Here is a 22,567-nt window from a genome sequence, read left to right as displayed (position 1 = left end):
TAACGCCCAAAACAGAATCAACAACACTTGCACCGAACGCCACATATATAGGGTAAGCAGTGGAAACTTTCCGAAAATTCAGACGCCTCCTAGATGCATAATTGCTAGCAGGTATTTGGCATATACTGAGCCTTGGTTGGCTCTAGGGACCGGACGCTTGACCAGCCAGAATTCGGCTTTGTGCCGGCCCAGCAAGCACCACGAGCTTTTGGCCAGTCGTGTGTAGAAGGGGCAGCTTGGCCGCACCAGCACCTGACTGCGAGGGACAAAGCAGTATCCGTGTGGAATTCCGTGTGTGCACAATGCTGATACATTGCGTCGACGATGAGCTTGTGGTACCAAGCCACGGGCTAAACACCTGGCGTTTTCAAATGATGTCGTTAGATCGTTCCGGTGAGAATTGACGTCCAGTGGTGGTTGAAAGAACTTTCAGAGGACGGTAGGTAGGTACGTGTTGGAGACGAAAGCTGATAAATTAGTGCGTATATACAGTGCTGTCAGTGGACTGGTAAATAGGGGAACTGGGAATGGAGTTATGAAATGAAGGCAATGGCTTGGATGCCCGAGCACCACTGAGGGCGTGACTGGGCCATGTTTGACAGTCTCTAACCATTGACGTGTCCCGTATAGGGTCCCCATCCGGGAAGTCGGCAATGACCAGCGGAGCTGAGTTTCCCGGTGATGGCTTTTATACTTAGCTGCCAAGTCTTCGTTTGACCACCTCCTGCCTTCTTCCACCCTTCACGTGGTTGCGCGAAAAGAACCCTTCGAGGACCGTACTTAACCGTGACGTGTAGTGGTCTGGCTACCCAATAAGTTAGGTTACCAGGAGTGTGTGGCAAAGAAATAGAAGTGATTACGGTAGGTTGGGTATACAAAAATAAAGAGATCAGACGGAACAGTCTCACTAACAATTGTTTTCTTTAAACTAGTTCGTCGTTGGACCAGCTCAGCGAATAAACAATAATCCGATTATGTCGGTCCAGAGGTCTTCTGAACAGTTCTCACATATAATAGATTCGGAAGATGTCTGAAATGTTTTGGTACCAGAGTCAGTACATGAGACTCGCGAATGACCGCTGCAAGCGCGAGCGAAACCAGAAGAGAGAGTCGAAGCACGTGACTACGCTTGTATTATTAGAAATTGTACAAGTGCGCGTTTTTGTAGTTTTTCGTATTCAAACAAAAAACGATTATGCAATTGATGAAATACGTAGTGTTATAATGGAAGTAAAATAAAGGCACAAAACGCCACACTACTCCCCCACTACGGCGTTGACTGTGAAAAGGGAAATCGCTGGAATAAATAAAGTAACGAATCACAAGTTGCTCACTTCAAGTTTCGTAATCAGCTAAGTGCTGCGGGAAACGGACGCGACGTCCGGAACGACCAGTGGAAGGAGTGAGGTTGGCGGGTGGGATATCTTTGGTAGGTGTGGGTGTTGTTGGGATAGCGGGATTGCTGGATGTGGTCGTGGGTGCTTAAATGTAGGCAAGTTTCAGGCGATCAATGGAGACGGTATCACGCTTTCCGCTTCTCTCTAAAACAAAGTATTTGGAGTGACGTTCGATACCCTTGAAGGGACCATCATAACAGGGTTGGAGGGCTTTCCTTGTTGCGTCATGTCGGACAAACACAAAAGATGTAGAAGAGAGATCGGCTGAGATGTGTTCTGTTCGCGTTGATCGTCTGGTCGGTGTCGCACGAAGTTCGGACATGTGTTTCAGGCGGGAGACGAATGTAACGGGTGATTCGGGCTGTGCACCAGAAGCGGAAACTAGTTCACCGGGTATTTCACCGGTTTTCTGGGGTGATTTGGATGCCCCAGTCCACCGCAGGCAAGAAGTTGACTTGCTTAATCTGGGAGTCCATCAAAGGCTAGAAGACGTAACACGGAGCGGGGGCATTCATCCCGTTTGTTCTCAGGGTGCCCTTTGTGAGGCTGGTTCAGGACGGCTGGTTGTAACTTCTTTGGGATTACACCGCGTTCTAAAAACAAAAGGCATCCGTCGGCTAGCCATAGTTGAGGCAAGGTCCTGGTTAGTCTTTTGGCCGCTGATTGCGGTGGTACTGAATGATTGGATGCAGCACGGTGTCTTGGTCGATAGCCTGGCAAGCCATGTCGGCGGATACTAAGAGGATGTGAATCGCTTCGGATACCACGTGGTCAACTACCAGCTCCGGGGCAGTTGTTGCGACTGCGGTATCTGCTGGTTTTCACCCACTTCAATCAATGCGTCCCGAAAGTGCGTCAGTTTATCCGAGGCTGGTGGTGAACTGGTACTTGATCTTTAGGTCGTGTCGTAGTGGCGGTGTGGTGCATCGCTGGAGGCGGTTGACGGTGAGTGCCTAGATTCCCTTCTTTTCTGTGGGCCAAACACAGCAAGGAGTGGTTGGTGATCAGTCAGTAGAGTGGACTGACGGACGTCGAGCATTTTATAGAAATTCTTTGCGGCAAACACGATCGCCAAAGCTTTCTCTTCTACCTGAATGTAGTTGCTAACGGCCAAATGTCGGGCATCTGGTCGCATGCGCAATGACTTTCTGGATGCTGTCCAGAAATGCATGTGAAATCAGTTGCCATTCCATAGTTGCTAACGGCCAAATGTCGGGCATCTGGTCGCATGCGCAATGACTTTCTGGATGCTGTCCAGAAATGCATGTGAAATCAGTTGCCAATTCCACAGTTCGAGATATCCGACGTCACCAAGATCTACAGGGATGGATCGTAGTAGGTGAGTAACAAATCGGAAATCAGCATGGAGTTGGCAGAATCAGGGCGTGTTGACACACTTCTGACCGTTTTCACTTTGGTTAGCACCTGGTTCAATGAGCATAGCAGGCACAAAGAAGCTGTTGCAGCTGACGACACCAAGGAAAGACCTGGGAGATGCCAGTCTGTAGGTGCTTCCATACCTTTGCTAGCGTCCGTTTTCTCTGGGTCTGATCGGCGGTCATGTGTGTCAATGATGAAACCAAGGTACTTTGTCGACCGCATGAAGAACGTGCATTTCTCTCGGCGCACTCTGAGGGCATATTCTTGAATACGACCGAGCAAGTAACTAAGGCGCTGCCACAATGTCTGGGGGTTGTACCCTATGAAAATGAGACCGTCCAAATAGGCAGCAACGCCGATGGCATTCTTCAGCATCGTCTCCATGATCTGTTGAAGTATGGCTAGCGCCGTTTTTACACCGAATGGCAGTCGGGCGATACGCCCTGATCGTCAGCAGTTCCTGGAATCGCTCCTCAACTTCAACCTGGAGGTAAGCATCGGCCAGGTCTATCCGCACAAAACATTTAATGTCAGTCTGTTTGGCGAACTGATCGTCAGGAAGAGGCAGAAGGCCTTGATGGGTATCCAGTGCAGGGTTTAGATTGGTGGAGAAATCTGCATACGACCGTACGGCCATGTCAGCCTTCTTCACCAACACGATCGGTGCAGAGCAGTTTGCCGGTTGGAGAACACCAGTCTTCTATATTCAGCCCAGTACCTGGTCGGTGTTTGGGACTGAAAACTGGTTTGGCACCAGGGAGGGGGCACAGTCTGGTTCCCGATTTTGTGCTTGTCCAAGCTCATCGGCGAATGAAGATGTATAACGTTGTAGGTCAATGTGCGTGAGGTTGCGGTCAGAATTCACTGGTCTCTCCAGCTGATTCAGCTTTGCGATCCAGTCCAGCCGCATGTGATCAGGTTCGGGGTTTTCATCATCAAGCCCATAGAGCGGCCAACTTTAGTTTACCACCAGCAGCACTATGGGCTCAATTTTTGATCGGTCTCTTATGTGGTCTATCAATTCGTTTTAACGTTCGTTCCCTGAGCAACGCGATTTCGGGGCTCGTATCAAGTAGCAAAGGAACTGAGGTGGTGTTGCTTCGAAGCGTCACGTACTTCCTTGAGGTAGCGAAATCAAACTGTAGATCGTAGTCACCGAGTTAGAGCACGATTTTTTAGTTGCTCTGTGGTGTGCGGGTGGCCTTGGCATCTGAGATGGACATAAATCTTCTTCGTGGCCTGGGCACACATGGAACATTTATGACACCTAAATCGGCAAACCGAGCCAAATATCACCCACTGCAATGCCAACAAATTGTGGAAGGCTTGCTCTGCTTTCTCAGGCGCGTCGGGATTGATTGCATGTACACAGCCGTTTAAAGTCACAGGTGTCTGGCCGATCATAGCCGAGTCGCGCTGCAGGTTTACGGGGCGTTGTCTTCGGTGGCGAGTCTTTGCATTTACAGTTCAGCACCTTGTTCAATTATGTGAGGCAGCCGATTTCGGATCTCTGCATCCCTGAACAACTTGAGATCGGATACAAAAATGAAGGCACTTGAATTTATTCTCTGTCACTGAGCTGAGCTTAAGGCGCTCGCACCCTCGACTGACAATACCGGCGAATGCGATGACATCGTCATCATCTTTATTTATCTTCATTCCCTTTATCTTCAGGCATTTGTAGCGGTGGTGTCTGGTCGCCGAATACCTGAGACAGTGTTCCGACTGCTCACCAACTCTGAGGTTGCAGGGTAGCTTGGGGGGAGGGAAATTTGTGAACCGTTCATGCTCCGGTGTGCCGAGTTTTCTCAGCAATAACCTGACTTTCCATCCGTCGTCGAACTTGGAAAAATCAGTCTTGAAAAACTCTTAGTACCGCTTGAACCAGGAGTCAAAAGTGTGACCGGAGAGTGGGTCGAATGTGAAGTCCGTATTTGAGTCCGCCGCTGTATCAGTTGAGAAAACACAAGACTCACTATTACTGAATGCTGATGTTTGGATATGCAGTCTCTGAGTCAGTGATTCAGTGAGCTTCAGCCGTGCTGCTTCAAACTGCATTTGTTGCTGCTTCAACAACTCTCAGAGCTGGTAAAGTTAGACTGATATCGTGGGTTCCCACTTATCGGTTGTGGTAACGGTGGTTTTCTCAGCTCAGTTCCCAGGCTGAAATTCTCTAGCTGGCATTCACGTCAAAGCAACCACCGGCAACCGGCATCCGGCCTATACTGGGTCATGATTGGCTGTTCGGTCCAGAATTTCATCCAATCAGATCTCGGCTTGATGCCGGACTCGCAAGCGTCCCGAATTTTGGTTAATCGTCAATGCGATGTGCTTCTCGGCCGTAGCAGCACTTGACTGTGAGCGGTAGAGCGGGATCCGTGTGGAATTCCGCCTGGCGCGTGTACATGAGAATCAGATGGACTCCATCCTAAATGGTTAATCGCACTGAAAATTCCCAGACCTTTCGTAATCTTTTTCATACCATTTAAAGGCCGTTGGTCACATAAGTGGTTGTACCAGGTTGTTTGATAGCTATAGATAGGATCAGCACAGCTTCCAGCTCGTACAGTTTTGGAATTGTAACGTGGCTGGCTACCTGCTTTTTGGAAAAACGCAACGCACTAACATTCATTGCCAACCACCGCTGCCTTTGGGTCACTGTTCTCAGTCAAAGGTATTGGTTTATGACTCTATCGTCCTCCCGTCTAAGTTTGAGCACCATGGCGGTATCACAGTCCACGTACAATGATGTCTACGGAAGCCAAAGTGCTGTCGTGCCCCATGGGCTGACAAATGGTGTCATCGACCGAATCGTATCATCTATTGCATAAAGCAGAATGGGGGAGCGAAGAAATCCGTCTGCTCCCACTTCCGTTCTTCCCTCATAAACTTTTTTCTCTTACTCTCTCCAAACCTTGAGGGCCGATTGGCTGGGATTAGCGGCCTCTTACGTCGGTCTCAGCCGTGGCATTTTTCGGCCAGGTGGCGCCGACAGCCTCAGGCTTCTCTAATTCACTCTTCAAGCATTGAAGCACAGTTTATCTGGCCGCTTTCAATTATGTACTCTAAAACAAGCTGAACAACAGGTTACTCTTGTTCGCACACTGAATTCGCTTGGTACTGATGTGTGCTGTGCATCGGAAACGAGATCCCAGCAGTCGCTGAGCAAAATGCCAAATCGCTCCAGGTACATGTCCTGGTCCAGAGGCTGCTGCAGTAGACTGCAGAGGGTCGGCATCGTCCTAAGTCACCAGGCGAAAGGGTCCTTGCCTCACTAGATACTCGTTGATAATAACCCCTGTGAGGTTCATCAGGCAACTTCCGTGAAGTAATCTCACAACCGTGAAGTTGAGCGATGTTTGTTAAATCCTGAGACCATCAAAGACCATTGTTACGGCTCCTTGAGTGTCCTGATGCGGCAGGCTAAAAGTTCATATACCATCGCTGTTCCTCTACACCATCTCCTGTATCACTGTGAGGTCTACGAGAGGCTCCCGCCCGAGCTCACCGCATCAAGTGGTATCAGACAGGGATGTTCTCTTTCACCTTTCCTCTTAAACTCCGTCATTGATACGAAGATGACCCACGGCATCCGGCCTATACTGGGTCATGATTGGCTGTTCGGTCCAGAATTTCATCCAATCAGATCTCGGCTTGATGCCGGACTCGCAAGCGTCCCGAATTTTGGTTAATCGTCAATGCGATGTGCTTCTCGGCCGTAGCAGCACTTGACTGTGAGCGGTAGAGCGGGATCCGTGTGGAATTCCGCCTGGCGCGTGTACATGAGAATCAGATGGACTCCATCCTAAATGGTTAATCGCACTGAAAATTCCCAGACCTTTCGTAATCTTTTTCATACCATTTAAAGGCCGTTGGTCACATAAGTGGTTGTACCAGGTTGTTTGATAGCTATAGATAGGATCAGCACAGCTTCCAGCTCGTACAGTTTTGGAATTGTAACGTGGCTGGCTACCTGCTTTTTGGAAAAACGCAACGCACTAACATTCATTGCCAACCACCGCTGCCTTTGGGTCACTGTTCTCAGTCAAAGGTATTGGTTTATGACTCTATCGTCCTCCCGTCTAAGTTTGAGCACCATGGCGGTATCACAGTCCACGTACAATGATGTCTACGGAAGCCAAAGTGCTGTCGTGCCCCATGGGCTGACAAATGGTGTCATCGACCGAATCGTATCATCTATTGCATAAAGCAGAATGGGGGAGCGAAGAAATCCGTCTGCTCCCACTTCCGTTCTTCCCTCATAAACTTTTTTCTCTTACTCTCTCCAAACCTTGAGGGCCGATTGGCTGGGATTAGCGGCCTCTTACGTCGGTCTCAGCCGTGGCATTTTTCGGCCAGGTGGCGCCGACAGCCTCAGGCTTCTCTAATTCACTCTTCAAGCATTGAAGCACAGTTTATCTGGCCGCTTTCAATTATGTACTCTAAAACAAGCTGAACAACAGGTTACTCTTGTTCGCACACTGAATTCGCTTGGTACTGATGTGTGCTGTGCATCGGAAACGAGATCCCAGCAGTCGCTGAGCAAAATGCCAAGTCTCTCCAGGAACATGTCCTGGTCCAGAGGCTGCTGCAGTAGACTGCAGAGGGTCGGCATCGTCCTAAGTCACCAGGCGAAAGGGTCCTTGCCTCACTAGATACTCGTTGATAATAACCCCTGTGAGGTTCATCAGGCAACTTCCGTGAAGTAATCTCACAACCGTGAAGTTGAGCGATGTTTGTTAAATCCTGAGACCATCAAAGACCATTGTTACGGCTCCTTGAGTGTCCTGATGCGGCAGGCTAAAAGTTCATATACCATCGCTGTTCCTCTACACCATCTCCTGTATCACTGTGAGGTCTACGAGAGGCTCCCGCCCGAGCTCACCGCATCAAGTGGTATCAGACAGGGATGTTCTCTTTCACCTTTCCTCTTAAACTCCGTCATTGATACGATCATAGATGACCCACTATCCGCCTCTAATGCATGCGGGGTGGGAGTTCTCCCGCGGTTTTGTCCAGGAATACGCAGACGACATAACTCTTCTTGGATCTGACCCCGTGGTAATGCAAACAATATTAAATGGTCTAAATAATTTCGCCTCTTGGTTAGGCGTGCGCCTCACACCTGCAAAGTGTGAAGTCCTACTTCAAGACTCGGTCGGCTCGAGCTCTAGCCTCATCTTCGCGGATGAATCGATTGAGGTAGTAGACAAATTTGTTTACCTGGGCTGCTATATCAGTCCCGGTGGTCTCGCAGAAAATGATATCTCCTCCCGGATCGGGAAGGCCAGAGCAGCTTTCGCGAACCTACGTCATCTGTGGCGTAGGTGTGACATCAGCTTCTCTGTCAAGGGTCGAGTTTACAATGCTGCGATGCGGTCCATATTACTATACGGATCAGAAACCTGGCCGCTGCGCGCTGAGGACGTCAAAAGACTTTCAGTGTTTGACCGTCGATGTCTTCGGAACATTGCCCGAATCTGATGGGAACACCGGATCAACATTACTGATATACGTCGAATGATATTCGGGAGAAATAACTCACCCTCGACAGATGAACTGATCACACTGCATCGATTACGCTGGCTTGACCACACGTTGCGTATACCAGTCAACTAACTTCCTTGAAAAGTTCCTTTCGCACAACCACGTGAAGGGTGGAAGAAGGCAGGAGGTGGTCAAACGATGACTTGGCAGCTAAGTATAAAAGCCATCACCAGGAAACTCAGCTCCGCTGGTCATTGCCGACTTCCCGGATGGGGACCCCTATACGGGACACGTCAATGGTTAGAGACTGTCAAACATGGCCCAGTCACGCCCTCAGTGGTGCTCGGGCATCCAAGCTATTACCTTCAATTCATAGCTCCTTTCCCTATTCCGCCATTTAACAGTTCACTGACAGTGCTGTTTATACGCACCAATTTATCAGCTCCCACCTCCAGTGCGCAGCTTCCTACCACACCTCCCCAAATCACTGGTGAAAGAAACTGGATGCTACAACCACGGTACAAGTACGCGGTTCTTATAGCTGAAATGATGATGATGGTGAAAGTCCAGTCCTGCGATGAACCGTCTGGGTGAGGGCAACCCAATAACATTGGTGCGCTAGTTTCTTCCAGCGAACCACCTATCTCAACCCATTCGATGACCAACTCCGTAAAAGCGCTAGGTGGCTCGTGCTCTTGAATGTCACAACTCAGACATTGGGGATTTATGCCAGATCGTCATCTACCCGCAGGTCTTATTATGGAATGCCCTACTGATGGAAACACCATTCACAGTTCAACCCCTCCTTGAATGAACAAGGAGTTCAGTAAAGTGTGGTGTATGAACTAAGTTGTCCCAGAAAACGCTTCCGTCTCAGCTATCTCTCGGTACATGCAGTTCAGTGCATCCAGTCAGTTACGTGCTCTTTACCAAGGTACATTGTTTCGAACTCTCGGAATTTCTCGCACCGGGGATAAGGGGGTTGACAGGAAAACGGCCACGCGGAGGAATTGGGATCGAGTTTATTAAAATACTATTGCTCAACTCTGTTGTGGAATTGGGCTGCTACATTTTGAAGGCGACTGCTTTAGTACATACCCACCAGAGGTTACATGTTACATATACCTATTTGTGATGCACAATCATCCTCCCTTGAGTCGTTTGATTAAATGAAACTGGTTTTTATTGATGCGTCGAAGGCATTAAATTGTGTCTGGCCTGATGGTATGTATGGTCTGAATACCAACTCGCCAAGATGGTTTGGAAGTTTCCTTGATCAGCCCTGACAGCTTTGTCTCTCGGAGCTGACAAATCAGCACGGAGATTCTTCAGGAGTCTGTTCTCTTTTACATCCGCGACGTATTGCTGTCTGTCTTTTTCTATATTCGCGCCATGGATGTCGCCGTCTTCATATCACCGTTATGTACACATTACCACTCACCGATTGCGTGAACATCGCATAGTAGGCATCACAACAGTGAACACCGGCCTTGCCATTTTCCTTGACTGCTGCACGCCGTCTGCATCGACGTTCAACCGATCCAGCCCACTCGCGTCCATTACTCTTCGCCGTTGTCCACCCAACCTTCACCTTTCTATTCGGCCCATCACCACTCCCAACACTTTTCCTTCTTTTGAGCGCTTAATTTCTTGCACCACTTTCCAGTTCCCTCAAACTTCTCACTACTCTGCCCAGGAGATTCGACTTCTTGCTTTGAGCTCGAAAATGCTCCAGTCCTGCCCTGTGGTAGGGATATTACTATCTTGTCCGGGGTAAGGGTGTCTTCATATCTTACACTAGTTGGTTCTATCCTGCTACACTTCTGAACGATAGCTTCCGCTGTCAATGTATGACTAGTCTTGTTTTATAGTTGCTGTCGGAATTTCTTCACAGAGGCTCTCCTTTTCCGTTTCTCCACATATTTTTCAGTTGCTATCTGCGTAGACTCTTCTAGCTATCTTCTCTCCCCCACTACCTCTTCCTCGTGCCACAAAACACCTCGGGACATCCCTGTCACAATTGTTCCCAACGGTTTCTACATCTCCTCAGTCCATAATGCTCTTTCTTGAGCGTCTTGCTATTTCTACAAAGAGCATTTGACCATCGAATCCCCTCTGCTCTTTTTTTCCTGCGCAGTAGAATAATTTTCTCAGTCTGCAAAAAGTCACTTCAACCGTACGCTACCACGGATTCTAAACATCCGGGGATTTGTTTTTTTCTCAGTGGTATACTGGAATTCCACCCTACATACCACATCGATTTTCGCCATGGATGTAGTATAATAAATAAAAAAACAAATCATTCAGCGTTGACACCCTTCCGGTGCCTAGCTACCATGCCATCCCAAGGAAGCACGAGGGCTGGGATACTGCCAGGTTGTCCAAACCTAGCCGGGGGAAGTCGGGAGGCAGAGGTCCGGTTCAAACCACGGACCTTCCGGTCAGTAAATTCGCGCCCCAACCAGTTGAGCCATCTCGCCCCCATGGATGTAGTGGATGATAATAGATGTAGTATCATCAAGCTCAACCGTTGGGTTTTCCTAAACACTCGAATATTCAGTCTGCTGACCAATTACAGACCGCTATTTTTGCTAATACCTGACCTCTTTCTATATTTCTGCTGTAGGTTCAGCGATTCACTTCCTAATAATTATCATGTCTGGATTCGTCGAACGCGTTTCTCAGTATCAGGTAGTGGAGGAAGGATGCAAAGCTGCCAGTGCGGCCTATCAGAATATCAAGAGTAATGAACATCTGGGAACAATTTTTGCCAAAGTCGAATCCGCAGCAACCTCTCTAGCCGCTATAATGAAGCCCGTTTTGGATAGCCGTAAGTCATTTGATCTTGTTCGGACCTATTTTTAATCATTGATTCATGAAACAGTTTGTTGTGTGTACGTGTGTGGGACAAAATCCGGCAATTCGAAGACTGACTGAGCTGATTAAGCCAAAGAGCATCGTGGTTAACTGTGGCGGCTCCCACGAGCATGTAATTCACTCCTGAAGGCACCGGTAATCAGAAACCTCCTCCCTGTGGAAGTTCTTTTTTTCTACCTTAGTCTGCACACGCCTTATCCAGTTTGCTACGTGCGTCTATGTTGTAATTCCTCTGTCCTTTGCGTACACCGCATTAGCATTTTGACTACATCCAATCACCTCCCCCTACGACAATGGCTTTCTTGGAAATGCACTGCTCCGAAGGTCGCGAAACCTTAGTTCTGTATTTACAGTTCTAATAGCACATTCGAAGCAGAACGTGACATTAATTTGCTGACTACTGGCTTTACGTGGGTTGAATGGCACCGAAGTTATCCTGAAAAATTAACTCATCTGTTTTCCTGAAATTCTACATTTCTGCATTGCGCAGCAACTTCCATTGCATATCCTTACTTTGTGAATCCTGTTTTCCGGTGTGGTTTCTCGGTATGTTCTCGAAGTTTCCACGTTAGCTTGCTGGAGCAGGTGCCTCCTTTTTTGCGAAGCTTGACTGTCCGCGCTTTATTGGTGCTTAAGCTGCCGTCTATAGGACCAGTAGTCTTTGTGCCTTTCTGTGACGAAATCTTTGTCGAATTTTCCGTTATGGAGAGATGCTATTTTTGGTTCCTTTTAGCTAGAGCCATCGCCGGAGGTGGGTCAGAGATGAGGGCAAGATTTCGCTCGATCTTATTGCTTGCGAAGGATTGAGTTCGATGCATGTAAATATGTACTACCGTCGTCCTCACGTCAAATGCACACCGATGATATTACCATGTTACAGCATTGAAGTTTAGGTTTGTTGGACGGACATCCGCTCGCCTGATTAATTGCCATCAGCAGCTAAAAATGCTCCAGCAAAACTAAGTTATATGGATTCGTTGATATTGTGCGTGAAACACACAAAAAGGTAACCTTCCCGATGTTCCCTCCAGTTTCTCAAGCGATCAAATACAGCTTTTATCAGAGCTTGCCCGTGCATAGCAAATGCCTGTCTATCAGGTCAAGTAGGCTGGCTTTTTTTCTATAGGCACCTCCCTTGAAAACCGCTCCATTGTGTGGTGGAATTAATTCAATAGCTGAGCAGTCACTCTGCCTTCAGCAATGGCAGTCTTCTACTTACTCATCAGCTTATGTGCGCGTTATTATGATGGGACAGCACATGCTACTGATGTCCTGAACTCTCGTGACTTTATCGTAGCAACTGTAGGTTGTGTCTTCAGTACATCTGAGTAATTACGGTCGGTGCCAGTGAGGTGAATTCCACCTCTTCAACTGTTATAGTTTGTTTGGTGCAATGATCACTCTACCTTCTTTTTCCGGTACATTTGGTAGAAATCGCTCACAAACTTGATGAAGTGGCTAGCCGTCAAATACTGGATCGCGTCGAATCACTATGCCCAACTCTGAAAGACACTTCCACGGAACAGCTTCTTGGTCCTGTGGCCAATCGCGCTTTGACTTTGGCAGAAACTTGTGCGGATTACTGCCTTCCGGAAGACCAGGCGAGTTTCCGACAATTTTTTTTGCCTTCTTAATTTTAGAAGTGCCAGTTCTTTGTTGTTTTTCTGGCAGCTGTTCCTTAGGTATGCCAAGTAAAAAGCGCACCTCGGAAGTAGTGGTCATTCACTGTGAAATCAACCATTAAAAATCGTATCTTGTTACAGGGCCAAGAAACAAGGGGCCTAAAGCCGAAATCCAGTAAATCCATACCTAACTTCGGTGCACTGCTTTTTCGTTGCATTCGCTTCAGGTTATAATGTTTTATCGCTTTTTCGATGCTCTGATGATAACCGAATCGATGACAAGACACTCATGACTAGACAGATAAGTATGTCGACCACCATGTTCAATCGTGCTATCTTTCAGGTGTCTAACTTTACTTCTAAAATGGGGGCGAGTGGACGATCGCATTTATAAATGAATTGGAATCAGGAATTATGAGGTTTCGGTTGGAATTTGCTAAATGTGTCGCAGTGGACTGACCTTTTGTAGTTACGTTATGGTTTGTTTTTGTCCGTCGATTTCAGCGATGAATAGCCGACGACCACGTCTAACTGCGCTCAGTTGTACGAACAAACGATACAAAAATTCTGCCAGTTCTGTTTCGTTCGGGCCACCTCAAACTGAAAGACCACCTGTTGGTCATGATGCAGTGGTGATCTGTGGCGTCGGAATCGCTCTCAGCTTCCGGGCTTAAGGCGCTTTATTGGACTACAAACCAATAAACAGTTGTACTTGCACTGCTTGGTTGCTTCACTAAGAGTTTGTATAACGCAGCAGCGTAGGTTGCGCCTGTTTGTAATTTCGATAGGTTGCATTTCGACAGATGGCACTTCGGAACATCGGTTTTATCGACACCCGTCACTATTGCCTCGGATGTTGTCATCCTAGCGTATGCTATGAATTTGACGACTAAAACCCGAGGAAGTGCAGTCGGTTGGTAGCTTCGAAGTCGTTGCTCGCCACACAGACAATGGAGAACGAATCCTTCGGCTGTGTGCTGAATATTGTCTTTCCAAATCAGTATATACTTTTTGGACAAACATTCGTTACGTGTTAATTGGAGACTACCAATTGCAAACCAGTTATGAATTCAGCTGGATCATATGGACATCAATTATCGATGGGGAGCTTCGGTTAAGGGTCATCGTTCCTTCCTAGGTATATAGCTTGGTTCTGATCACGCCCTGTGCAAACTGGTTTATCAGTTCGCCTCTCGGGATCACGCATGCCGTTGTAGCTCATCAACTTCAGTAGACTTCTACGGTTCAAATCTATCAAGCTGGTGTGTCTGAAAGCTGTTGGAAGGTAAAGATTATTTGGATAACGAATAGTGGAAGGGTAATGAAATGATTCTCTCGGCTGCTTACGCCATCCGACTCGACCAAATAAACAATGGATATCGTCTGTATCGCAGGCTTTTAATTGGTCCCAGTACAACCATACAAGATGCACGCAGATCCTCCAAGCGCTGAAGGTTCGATTACCTTAAGAATGACAGAGAACGCTGATGTACTGATAAAACCCAGAAACCGGAGAGGGTTTTCACTGCAACAAATAGCCGTACTTTGTTCCAGATGTTTCGCTCAGCTGGCCAAGAAGGCGGATGTCAGCGAAACAGTCTGAGAAAAAGTTTGGACAGCAATTCGTTCGCGAAATCCTCATCGGAAATGGGAAAAATAATAGTCGTTCATCTTTAACAGCATTTCGCCACTTAGTTACCGTGCCACCCGGAGGGAGCACGAGGGATGAAACACTATCAGGTGCCCAAGCCTAGACAGGAACTGTCAAGATGCAGAGGTTGGGTTGGAACCACAGACCCTCCGTCAGTAAGTTTGCGCCCCGTCTACTGAGCTATCTGGAGCTATCGTCATTTAAACATTTCGGAGAACGTTTCAGCTAACTTTTCTCGACAGAAGTTCTTCGAGCGACCAACTGACCTGTCTGGAAAGTTAATACCGTGACAGAAGTCAAGTGCCATATATTGTCCCTTCAATGCTATCATGCTTTAATGGTTTGCACCTTGTATTTCTCAAGGGTAGAGAGGTCTTGGTGAGCAGTCTGAGGACCGTAGTACAAGCCATTCGGAACGAAAACACTACCGATGGAGTGTGGAGCATTGACGGTAACGCCGGTTTTCAAGAATTGTGCAGGAAAACCGTGCGGAAACCATATTCGCATCAGCCTGTTCACCGTAGCACCCAAGATGTTCTCTGCCGTTATCTTCCTTTGGTTGGTCTTTTACGGAGAGGAATTCAAATTAGGTACAGGAAACTGATAAAAACGACTACATTTCGTTTCAAATTGATTTGCTCATCAATTGACCCTTCTAAGTATGTTCTCTTAACTGAAATTCCGGCTTGTGTATCCTGTGGATTGAATAGAATTCCTTATTCAGGCGAAACCCGGTCTTCTGGCCATTAAAATGAACCAAACCGTGTCACGCTCAGTTCTGGGTAGACTGAAGTAGACATGCTTCAGCACACATGCCGGCCAAGCTGTAGTGGAAATGCCTGCGTCCTTCTTAGACATGACCATGCAGTATCCAGGCTTGAACGTTTCTCACGGAGGAACACACCTGACCGGGCATGCAAGCAGATTCTTGAACAAAGTCGCTCTTCCAAATCCTCTAAATGACCTTTGTTTGGTCCGAAATCTGCTTTTGACTGTTGATCGTGAGGAACTATGGCAGTATCCGGATATCAAAGACCCCCAAACTTTTACCCCTTGTGAGAAACTGCTCGCCAGCTTTTGTGGATCTCTGCAGGCATACGTTAACTTTTCGTCCAAGTGGTATAAGAGTAGGCCACCCTTCCTCACCAATCTTCAAGTTTGCTATTGATATGCTGTTTAAAATTTCTCTACCTTAATAAAATCTGCGGTTAGAATATCACGAGTTATGGAAACAGCGGGTTGTTTTGTCATCTTGATATTGATCACCAAAACATTTCGATCGTCGATTATTTGTCGGTATGAGACTGCCAAGAGCCAGTATGTTCAACCTTGCTTGACTTGAGTATAATCACTTGGGTTCCTGGCGAAATACACTTATTTGCCGATAGTCTTCAGCAACCTTCTGAGTAGTGTGTTCGGTCAACGAAACTTGGGTTCTTTCCACCTTTTGAATTGTCCGATGTCAAGTCCACCCAGCTATATGTACGGAACCGTCGGTGATTTTCTATGGAATTCCCAACAGCCATTGTTTTATTCACAGTGTCTCACTTTCCACACTATTCCCCGTCGAAATCCACTTCCTGCGCTGCGCGAGTCTCATAGATGACTGAATACACAAATAGGTTTCGTTCCGCGTTTTAGGCTGTACTCTACACCGAATTGCTATCTCAGTCGCCCAGGTAAATGTTTTTTTTACCCACCTCATAGATTCCACATCAAGCTGGAGTTGAGCTTACTCGGACCGAACGGCTGAGTCGCATACAGACCCGCGCTAAAAACCAAGCTCTTCATATGTTCCATGCCTCAGTTGGTCGAGCGCACGAACTCCTGAGTGGCCTAGCCATTTCAGGATCCGAGTTATCCCAGAAGCTCCCAACTGCTACTATTGCAAGCACTTTGAGTCAGGTTATATCTGTCCTGACTTTTGCCTGTGATACCGCCAAATCTGTGAGCTTTCCGATCATTTTGCATGGTCTGGACACCATCAGGGAACAAACGGACAAGCTAGACAAACAACTGAAAGAGGTAAGCCTGTCTACCATCACACGCTGCGGCCACCGAGACCACCGTACACACTTTCACGGTTCGTGGAGTTTTCTGATTGTTTTCCTATCTTGCTTTTACGTTTGACCATTTTGGTTTCGTTTTCTGTTAATTTGTCCTTATCACTTACTGACCACCGTGATTCAAGTTGAGTCTAACAGTTTCTTCACCGTAGCAGCATGACATTGTCGTCTGACCTCGTATTCATGTCATCTAGCAGTTCGATGACCCAGACATCTGTACCTTGCATAGTTTAGTCAATAAAACGAGAAAAGCTTACAGGCTTTCGTACGTGACGTTCCGTAGTACACGCTTTTACCGTTGTTGTGAACGTAACACTGTTATGTGATATGAATTCTATCATGTCTTGCGCGTCACGGAACCACGTATCACGTTTTGTGCTATCATCTTGACAATCGTCCATTCCGCTCTCACAGAAAGGCACACTCAATTGGCTAGATTTACAAAATGTTCTCCAAGGATTGGACAAACTACGGACCTATTTGGAGGAACAGCCGAAACTCGAACAACTTGAGCTCCAGGAAATACCGTCGCATAGTACTGATCCCATTGCTGGCGCTCCATGTACTGTAAGTTACTATTAGTAAGCCTACAAGAAACATCGGAACTTTTTATTCCTCACTTTCGCTCAGCTGTTTTCATGAATTTATTCCTTCTCGTAAGAGTTTGTCAGTGGAGTGAAAAAACCCTAATAGGGACGTTTTGAAACCCCTATAACAATTAGGGACACCCTGCCGACACAGGACGAGGGACGTGAAGCGCAATTATGAGGCCGAAAAACCCATTTTAAGGGGTTACTATGTTCCTACTATGTTCATCATCATCAAAGACAACAAGTGTTGCCACTGATGCTTCACTGGCGTAGTTCCTTATTATTAGTCAGCTACCAGCTACCCGTTGTTTACTCTGACTGGTAAATTGCATCTTGAGCGACCTCAGGCTCTCTGTACACTGATATGAAGTTACCAGGCCACACAGACCCTAAGACTAGCCCGTTGCTATACAAGCTGCCGACACTATAGGTGAATAATGATACGGATTTGGGAAACTGTCCTCCAGCGAATCAGCTGAACCTTTCACTGAAGGCGAATCTGGATTTCGATTATCGATTATCTAAGGTCTGTTTTAGTCAATACTGTAGACTGATATCGACCAACCCAAGTACCACTGAGTCACTCATATAGTGCACAATCAGGAACGGACTTATTCGAATATTTAATGGCGTGTGCAAAGACTGGCACATGATGCTGTGCAATCTAATAAAACTTCATGTCTAGTTTCAATCGAAAGCGAGATCTCAGCTGAGACTTTCGATTCTCCTCACGCTGTCAGCAAAGTAAGTTGCAGTATGTTCTCTTTGTTTAATTGTGCGTATGTACACTTGAAAGCACGATCTGATTTGGTGCGTGAGAGCGGATACTTGCTACCTGGGGGTGGGGACCTTGAGAACCCAACGTCTATACTGTCCTGTTGAGTTTGAACGCCTGCTTGTTAGGGTGACCACAACGAAACGCACTCAATCGAGGTGCGATTGCCTCCCGAGGTTGGAAATAATGGCTGTATGCATTAGGGGGATTCCTACCGTCTTCAGTTGGGTGATCATCACACGCTCAAGTTTGCGAGATACTGAATCCGGAAGGATATCTCTTTCACCTCCGGAAAACCGTTTGTGACCGATCGAGAAGTCACCGTTTCAAAAGGTCATAGCAAGCAAACCACCGACTGTTCAAACCTTTCTGTCTTCTCTCTTTGTCTTCTCTTCAGATGACAAACTATTAGAATAAACGTAGGTAACTCGTTCATATGAGACGCAGCAAAACAGTTACGGATCGCCGAATATCATATCCAAAATATGATCTTGGAAGAGCTTATGCATACATCTTCGAATAGGTGGAGCTCTGCAGACTCTACTCTTGAAAGTGAGTATGGGCATTGACACATGGTTCTTCCGTGCCCATGGAAGAAGCCTTCCGTACACAATGCAGGAGAAAGTGACGGAGCTAACATTCTAGGATACATACATTTGGCGCTCCGTACATTTGGCCATTCCGTAAGGTTCAGGTTCTGTCATAATATCTTGGAGTAAATAATGTTCAGTGATGCAGATAAAGAGCAGCTATGGTTTATTCGTTTGAGTTTCTTACTTTGTGGTCTGTAAAGTATAGAAAAAACCAATCTAATTTTCTGAGCGTCCTGGGCATCCTGAACTCTCAAAAGATACGTCCTCACTTTCAAATAGTATTGTCAGATTTTCGAAGTTGATAGAGCCATGTGAAAAAAGCGTACTAGCTTACACAATGAAAGCATAGTGTGGTGTGGATAGTTTTCGAAAGATTTCCGAAAGATGAGCCTCTTTTTGAGTACCTGAAAGGTCACTAAACCCAGTTCTATAATGCAGAACAAAAATCAGCACTGTTATAAGGTATTTGGAAATTTGTCCACGAGTCAACAACCGCTGGTCTGTCAAACCGTGTGATGCGCCGGGCACCCACTTCCGCTATTGAGAACATCTGCCTCGAGAAGGTAGTAAATGAATTTTCTTAGCAGTGGTTACCGACTCTGTTCAGATTACGAGTGACAAGCGCCGTTTATCGCAGCGTCTAATATCACGTGGAAATCCGTTAATGTTGGTAAGGCCTGTTCGCCTGGGATGAGCCGTTTACCTAGTTTTATGCTTCATTACAGGGTGCCTCCAACGAAACGAACGGGACTCAGCCACACTAGACGACCCTCATGGATCGTGTTCCTGGACTTCCATTGTGCCTTTGATTTGCCATCGCATTCACGTACAATTTTATTTCCCCCGTGATTTGATTCATTTTGCTATGTGAAATTTGGTCAATGTTTATCCGCTTCATTTTTCTGTAATAAAAAGCAAATTTGGTTTCTTTCTTTACGTCACTATGCATCTGGAACATTCTATTTGAATGGAGCACGTGTAATGCAATTCTTCCGTCAATAGAATACAGTGTGATATCACAAATATCCTGCCAAGTGAGACGTGGCTGTAGGTGAAATCTGCCATACAGCAACCATCAGCAACATTATGAGTTGTGTCTTCGTTTAGACAAAATCTACTACGATATCTCGAATATCGTACTAACTGAGACATGAGAGGGGCCTTGTATAGCACATTTAGTTAAACAATATCATTAATCGGATATTCAGTTGAGTCCTCCGCTGAAACCAAATTAGTGCATACCTACTGGCTCCAAGTTTAGATCGAGATTCTGTCTTGTAAGGAAGTGAAATCAGTACACTGAAGACCGTCTTCCACCACGTTGATGTCGCTCGGTTGGCTACGATGTAATTTCTCGTTGAACATTGAAGACAGTCGCTGGCTGTGCGGAAATATTCTTGTGGGAAATCCGCACACGGATAATGGATTTCTTTGATCCACGTTTTTGGCCGTGGGATTCCATTTAGAATAAACGCTCGGCCATAGAAGATTCTTGATCAGTAGCGTTAGCAGTATGGATTGCTAAGTACCTATACTCTTGCCGCCCCCCTGCACTGCTCGCCAGAAAACGAATATGGACCATTCAGCTACTGGTGTGCACATGAAGATGATTGAACCATATTTTAATCTGACTTTTTCTTTTTGACCCGTTTCCTGAATGCCTGCTTTGACCTTCGTCACGTTGGCCATTGTCTTCTTTAAAATCAGGTCTCTGAGCACACCAGTACGAGTTCAGTGTATGCTTCAGTTATTCTCAAACGAAGGTAATATACACTGAAACTGTCGGCGGAGAAATGTGCACACCATCAATAGATGTCAAAAAGTGTGAGCTGAATGCTCCCGTCGAAAATCCCTACTGATGGGCCGTCACCCAAGTAAGGTCAGACCGTCTTTTAAAGTCCAATTCAATTTGCCAGTGTCCTGGTGTGCCGAGTATGAAGGACACCTTTTAGCGTGCCCTATCAACCATCATTCAAAAGCACCTTTGGTATGAATTGGGTAAAACGCCCCTTCATTGCAAAGGTTTGATAAGGTGTGACCATATATATTTCACAATCACCACTCAGATTTATTGCCAACATTCTTGTTTGCGGGATTGTTGAGTGACCTACGTGTATTTTTAGCGGATGTTTTAGGGCAGCATTTCTCATACATAGAGAAGATACAATCAGGGTAGATTCTCTAGACTTGGGGACCCCATTTACAGAGAGTTATTTTTGGTCCAGTCAATCTGAGGTCTAGATCATTTTCTTCGCCAGTTTTATTTGTCCGCTACTTACGCAGTCTTATACTGTCAACAGAGGTCAAGTTATGGTACTGAGGGACGCCCTTTATCCCATTTTGAACCAGCTAGTGAGGTTTTGTGCAGGTAAAATTCCAACGTACCGGGAGATCGCCGGTTGCATTCTGTATGCCTTTTATGCGTATTCCCACCGTGATCGCCCCAGGACTGTGCTCAAACACAAATGCTCTTGAAACAGTCTCGAAGAGACGACCTTACATCAGTACTGTGACTTATACACCGTAAACCAATGAGTTGCACTGGAGGATGTGCGAGAGGCACTCACAGAGCTCTTCATCCACCAAAGCCTTTGGTGGATGACCCTAGCTGTTCTCCCGTCTGAGTCTGGATGCCTTGGCAGTATTACAGCCCAAGTACAGTCGAACATTTACATATTCTCATGCCACACCGGTCGTTGCGTGGTGCCTTCAGCCGGGTCACCTTACTTGCTGCGTACAGTAGGGCGGATAAGTGAAAGTGACCACTGCTGATGTCTCCTTTCCCTTTTACATATTTGTTCTTTCCCCACGCATCCTGCTTCCAGTGACATCTCCGTGAGCCCATTCCTAAAGACTGATGCATCGGGTTGTCTCCTATTGCCGTTAGCTGCATAATCTACTGCTAACCCAGTTGCCACGAAAGCAGGCAATTCTGAATCACTCTTCAAAGCCCAACGCCCATTTCATCTTGAAGCCCTTAGTGTTTGCAATCCGAAACAAGCCGGACAACAGACTGTTCTTGCATGTACGCTGGACTCGCTTTCTATTGATGTGTTCTATCACTCCGAAATGAGGATTCAAGACTGAAGTACGGTTTTTGAACCGGCCTCCCAATCGGTTTCCGCTTGCTTCTGCTTGCGCATCGCTGGTGATCCATAAGGCGTCGCTTGTGCATTGCGCTAATCCACCGAACTGAAGAGTGATTGTTGTCCATCGTATCTGCTTATGTCCCAAAAATCTATAGCCCTATGACACCCGAAGACAGTTTTTACAACTCTAAGCGACTTTTTTCGGCAGGCTAAAGTACCGGATATTGTTATGGCTACCGGAGACATGAATGCATATTTAGGAAGACTTAGCGTTGCGGTGGCTCAACTGGGTGGTCGTCTTTAATTGAAGTCGAGACGTATGGACAACAGCGAATGCCCACAGCATTAATAGGCTGACCGCAAACTGTTTCTGTGCGGTAGTAACTCCCGAAACAACCGAAGTCGTTTGGCCACATGGCGCCCCACCCCTCACAGCATACGAGCCGACCTCCAACACAGATAGACCACATCAGTTGCTATAAGTGGCGTGGGTCAGTTGCTGATTGTCGCTCTTTCCGGAGCACTTAATCGGATTCGGATGTTCGTTGCTACATCTCGTTTTATTTTTGGCATCAAAAAGGTTTCTTCAGCGCCGTTATTGTCCTTGGCACATTTTATGCCTAATTCCAACAGCCTACTGAGCCGTGAATTGGGTTGCTCATCACTATTATCACTCAGCTATGGTAGGTGTAAGGGTAGTAAACTATTCTTATCACTTACGCCCTTTCCATCGTATTTTGATTGAATTTATTGACCTGATTTCGTAGATCCTTTGCGCTTTTATGGCAGTCAGTAGTCAAACAAGTCGGGGGAAATAAGGTGCCGTACTTACTGCGGTTATACTGGACTTTTTACCTTTCCCACTGCAAATTTTCACATTATACTCTACCTTTCTGCGTTTTTTTAGGAAAGATAAGCGTAATTGATTGTGTTTGTAAGGATCTTAAAGATTTTCCTCAGATGACTTAGCCGCTCTTGTCAAATGGATAAAAGAAGTGAATAGCGAAATCCTTTCCGAAATATTTGCAAAAACGTTATGT

The 22,567-nt window shown here is 46.5% G+C and overlaps 2 protein-coding genes across 2 annotated transcripts; one reads left to right on the top strand and one right to left on the bottom strand.

Moving 5' to 3' along the window:
- Positions 1 to 10,753: 10,753 nt before the first annotated feature.
- Positions 10,754 to 21,831, top strand: T265_03611 (hypothetical protein; the record flags this gene model as incomplete). Its single annotated transcript, XM_009168146.1, has 4 exons — positions 10,754 to 11,094; positions 16,264 to 16,439; positions 16,895 to 17,047; positions 21,736 to 21,831. The coding sequence occupies 4 exons, from the start codon at positions 10,920 to 10,922 to the stop codon at positions 21,829 to 21,831; spliced, it is 600 nt and encodes a 199-aa protein (XP_009166410.1).
- Positions 12,600 to 12,863, bottom strand: T265_03612 (hypothetical protein; the record flags this gene model as incomplete). The annotated part of the gene is made up of 1 exon (XM_009168147.1): positions 12,600 to 12,863. One exon carries the CDS (start codon positions 12,861 to 12,863, stop codon positions 12,600 to 12,602), a length of 264 nt encoding a protein of 87 aa, XP_009166411.1.
- Positions 21,832 to 22,567: the final 736 nt, after the last annotated feature.

Source organism: Opisthorchis viverrini (genome assembly GCF_000715545.1).
Source record: "Opisthorchis viverrini unplaced genomic scaffold opera_v5_55, whole genome shotgun sequence".
Classification (NCBI taxonomy): domain Eukaryota; kingdom Metazoa; phylum Platyhelminthes; class Trematoda; order Opisthorchiida; family Opisthorchiidae; genus Opisthorchis; species Opisthorchis viverrini.
The sequence above is the reverse complement of the archived record's forward strand: the minus strand, read 5'-3'. Positions and strand labels throughout refer to the sequence as shown.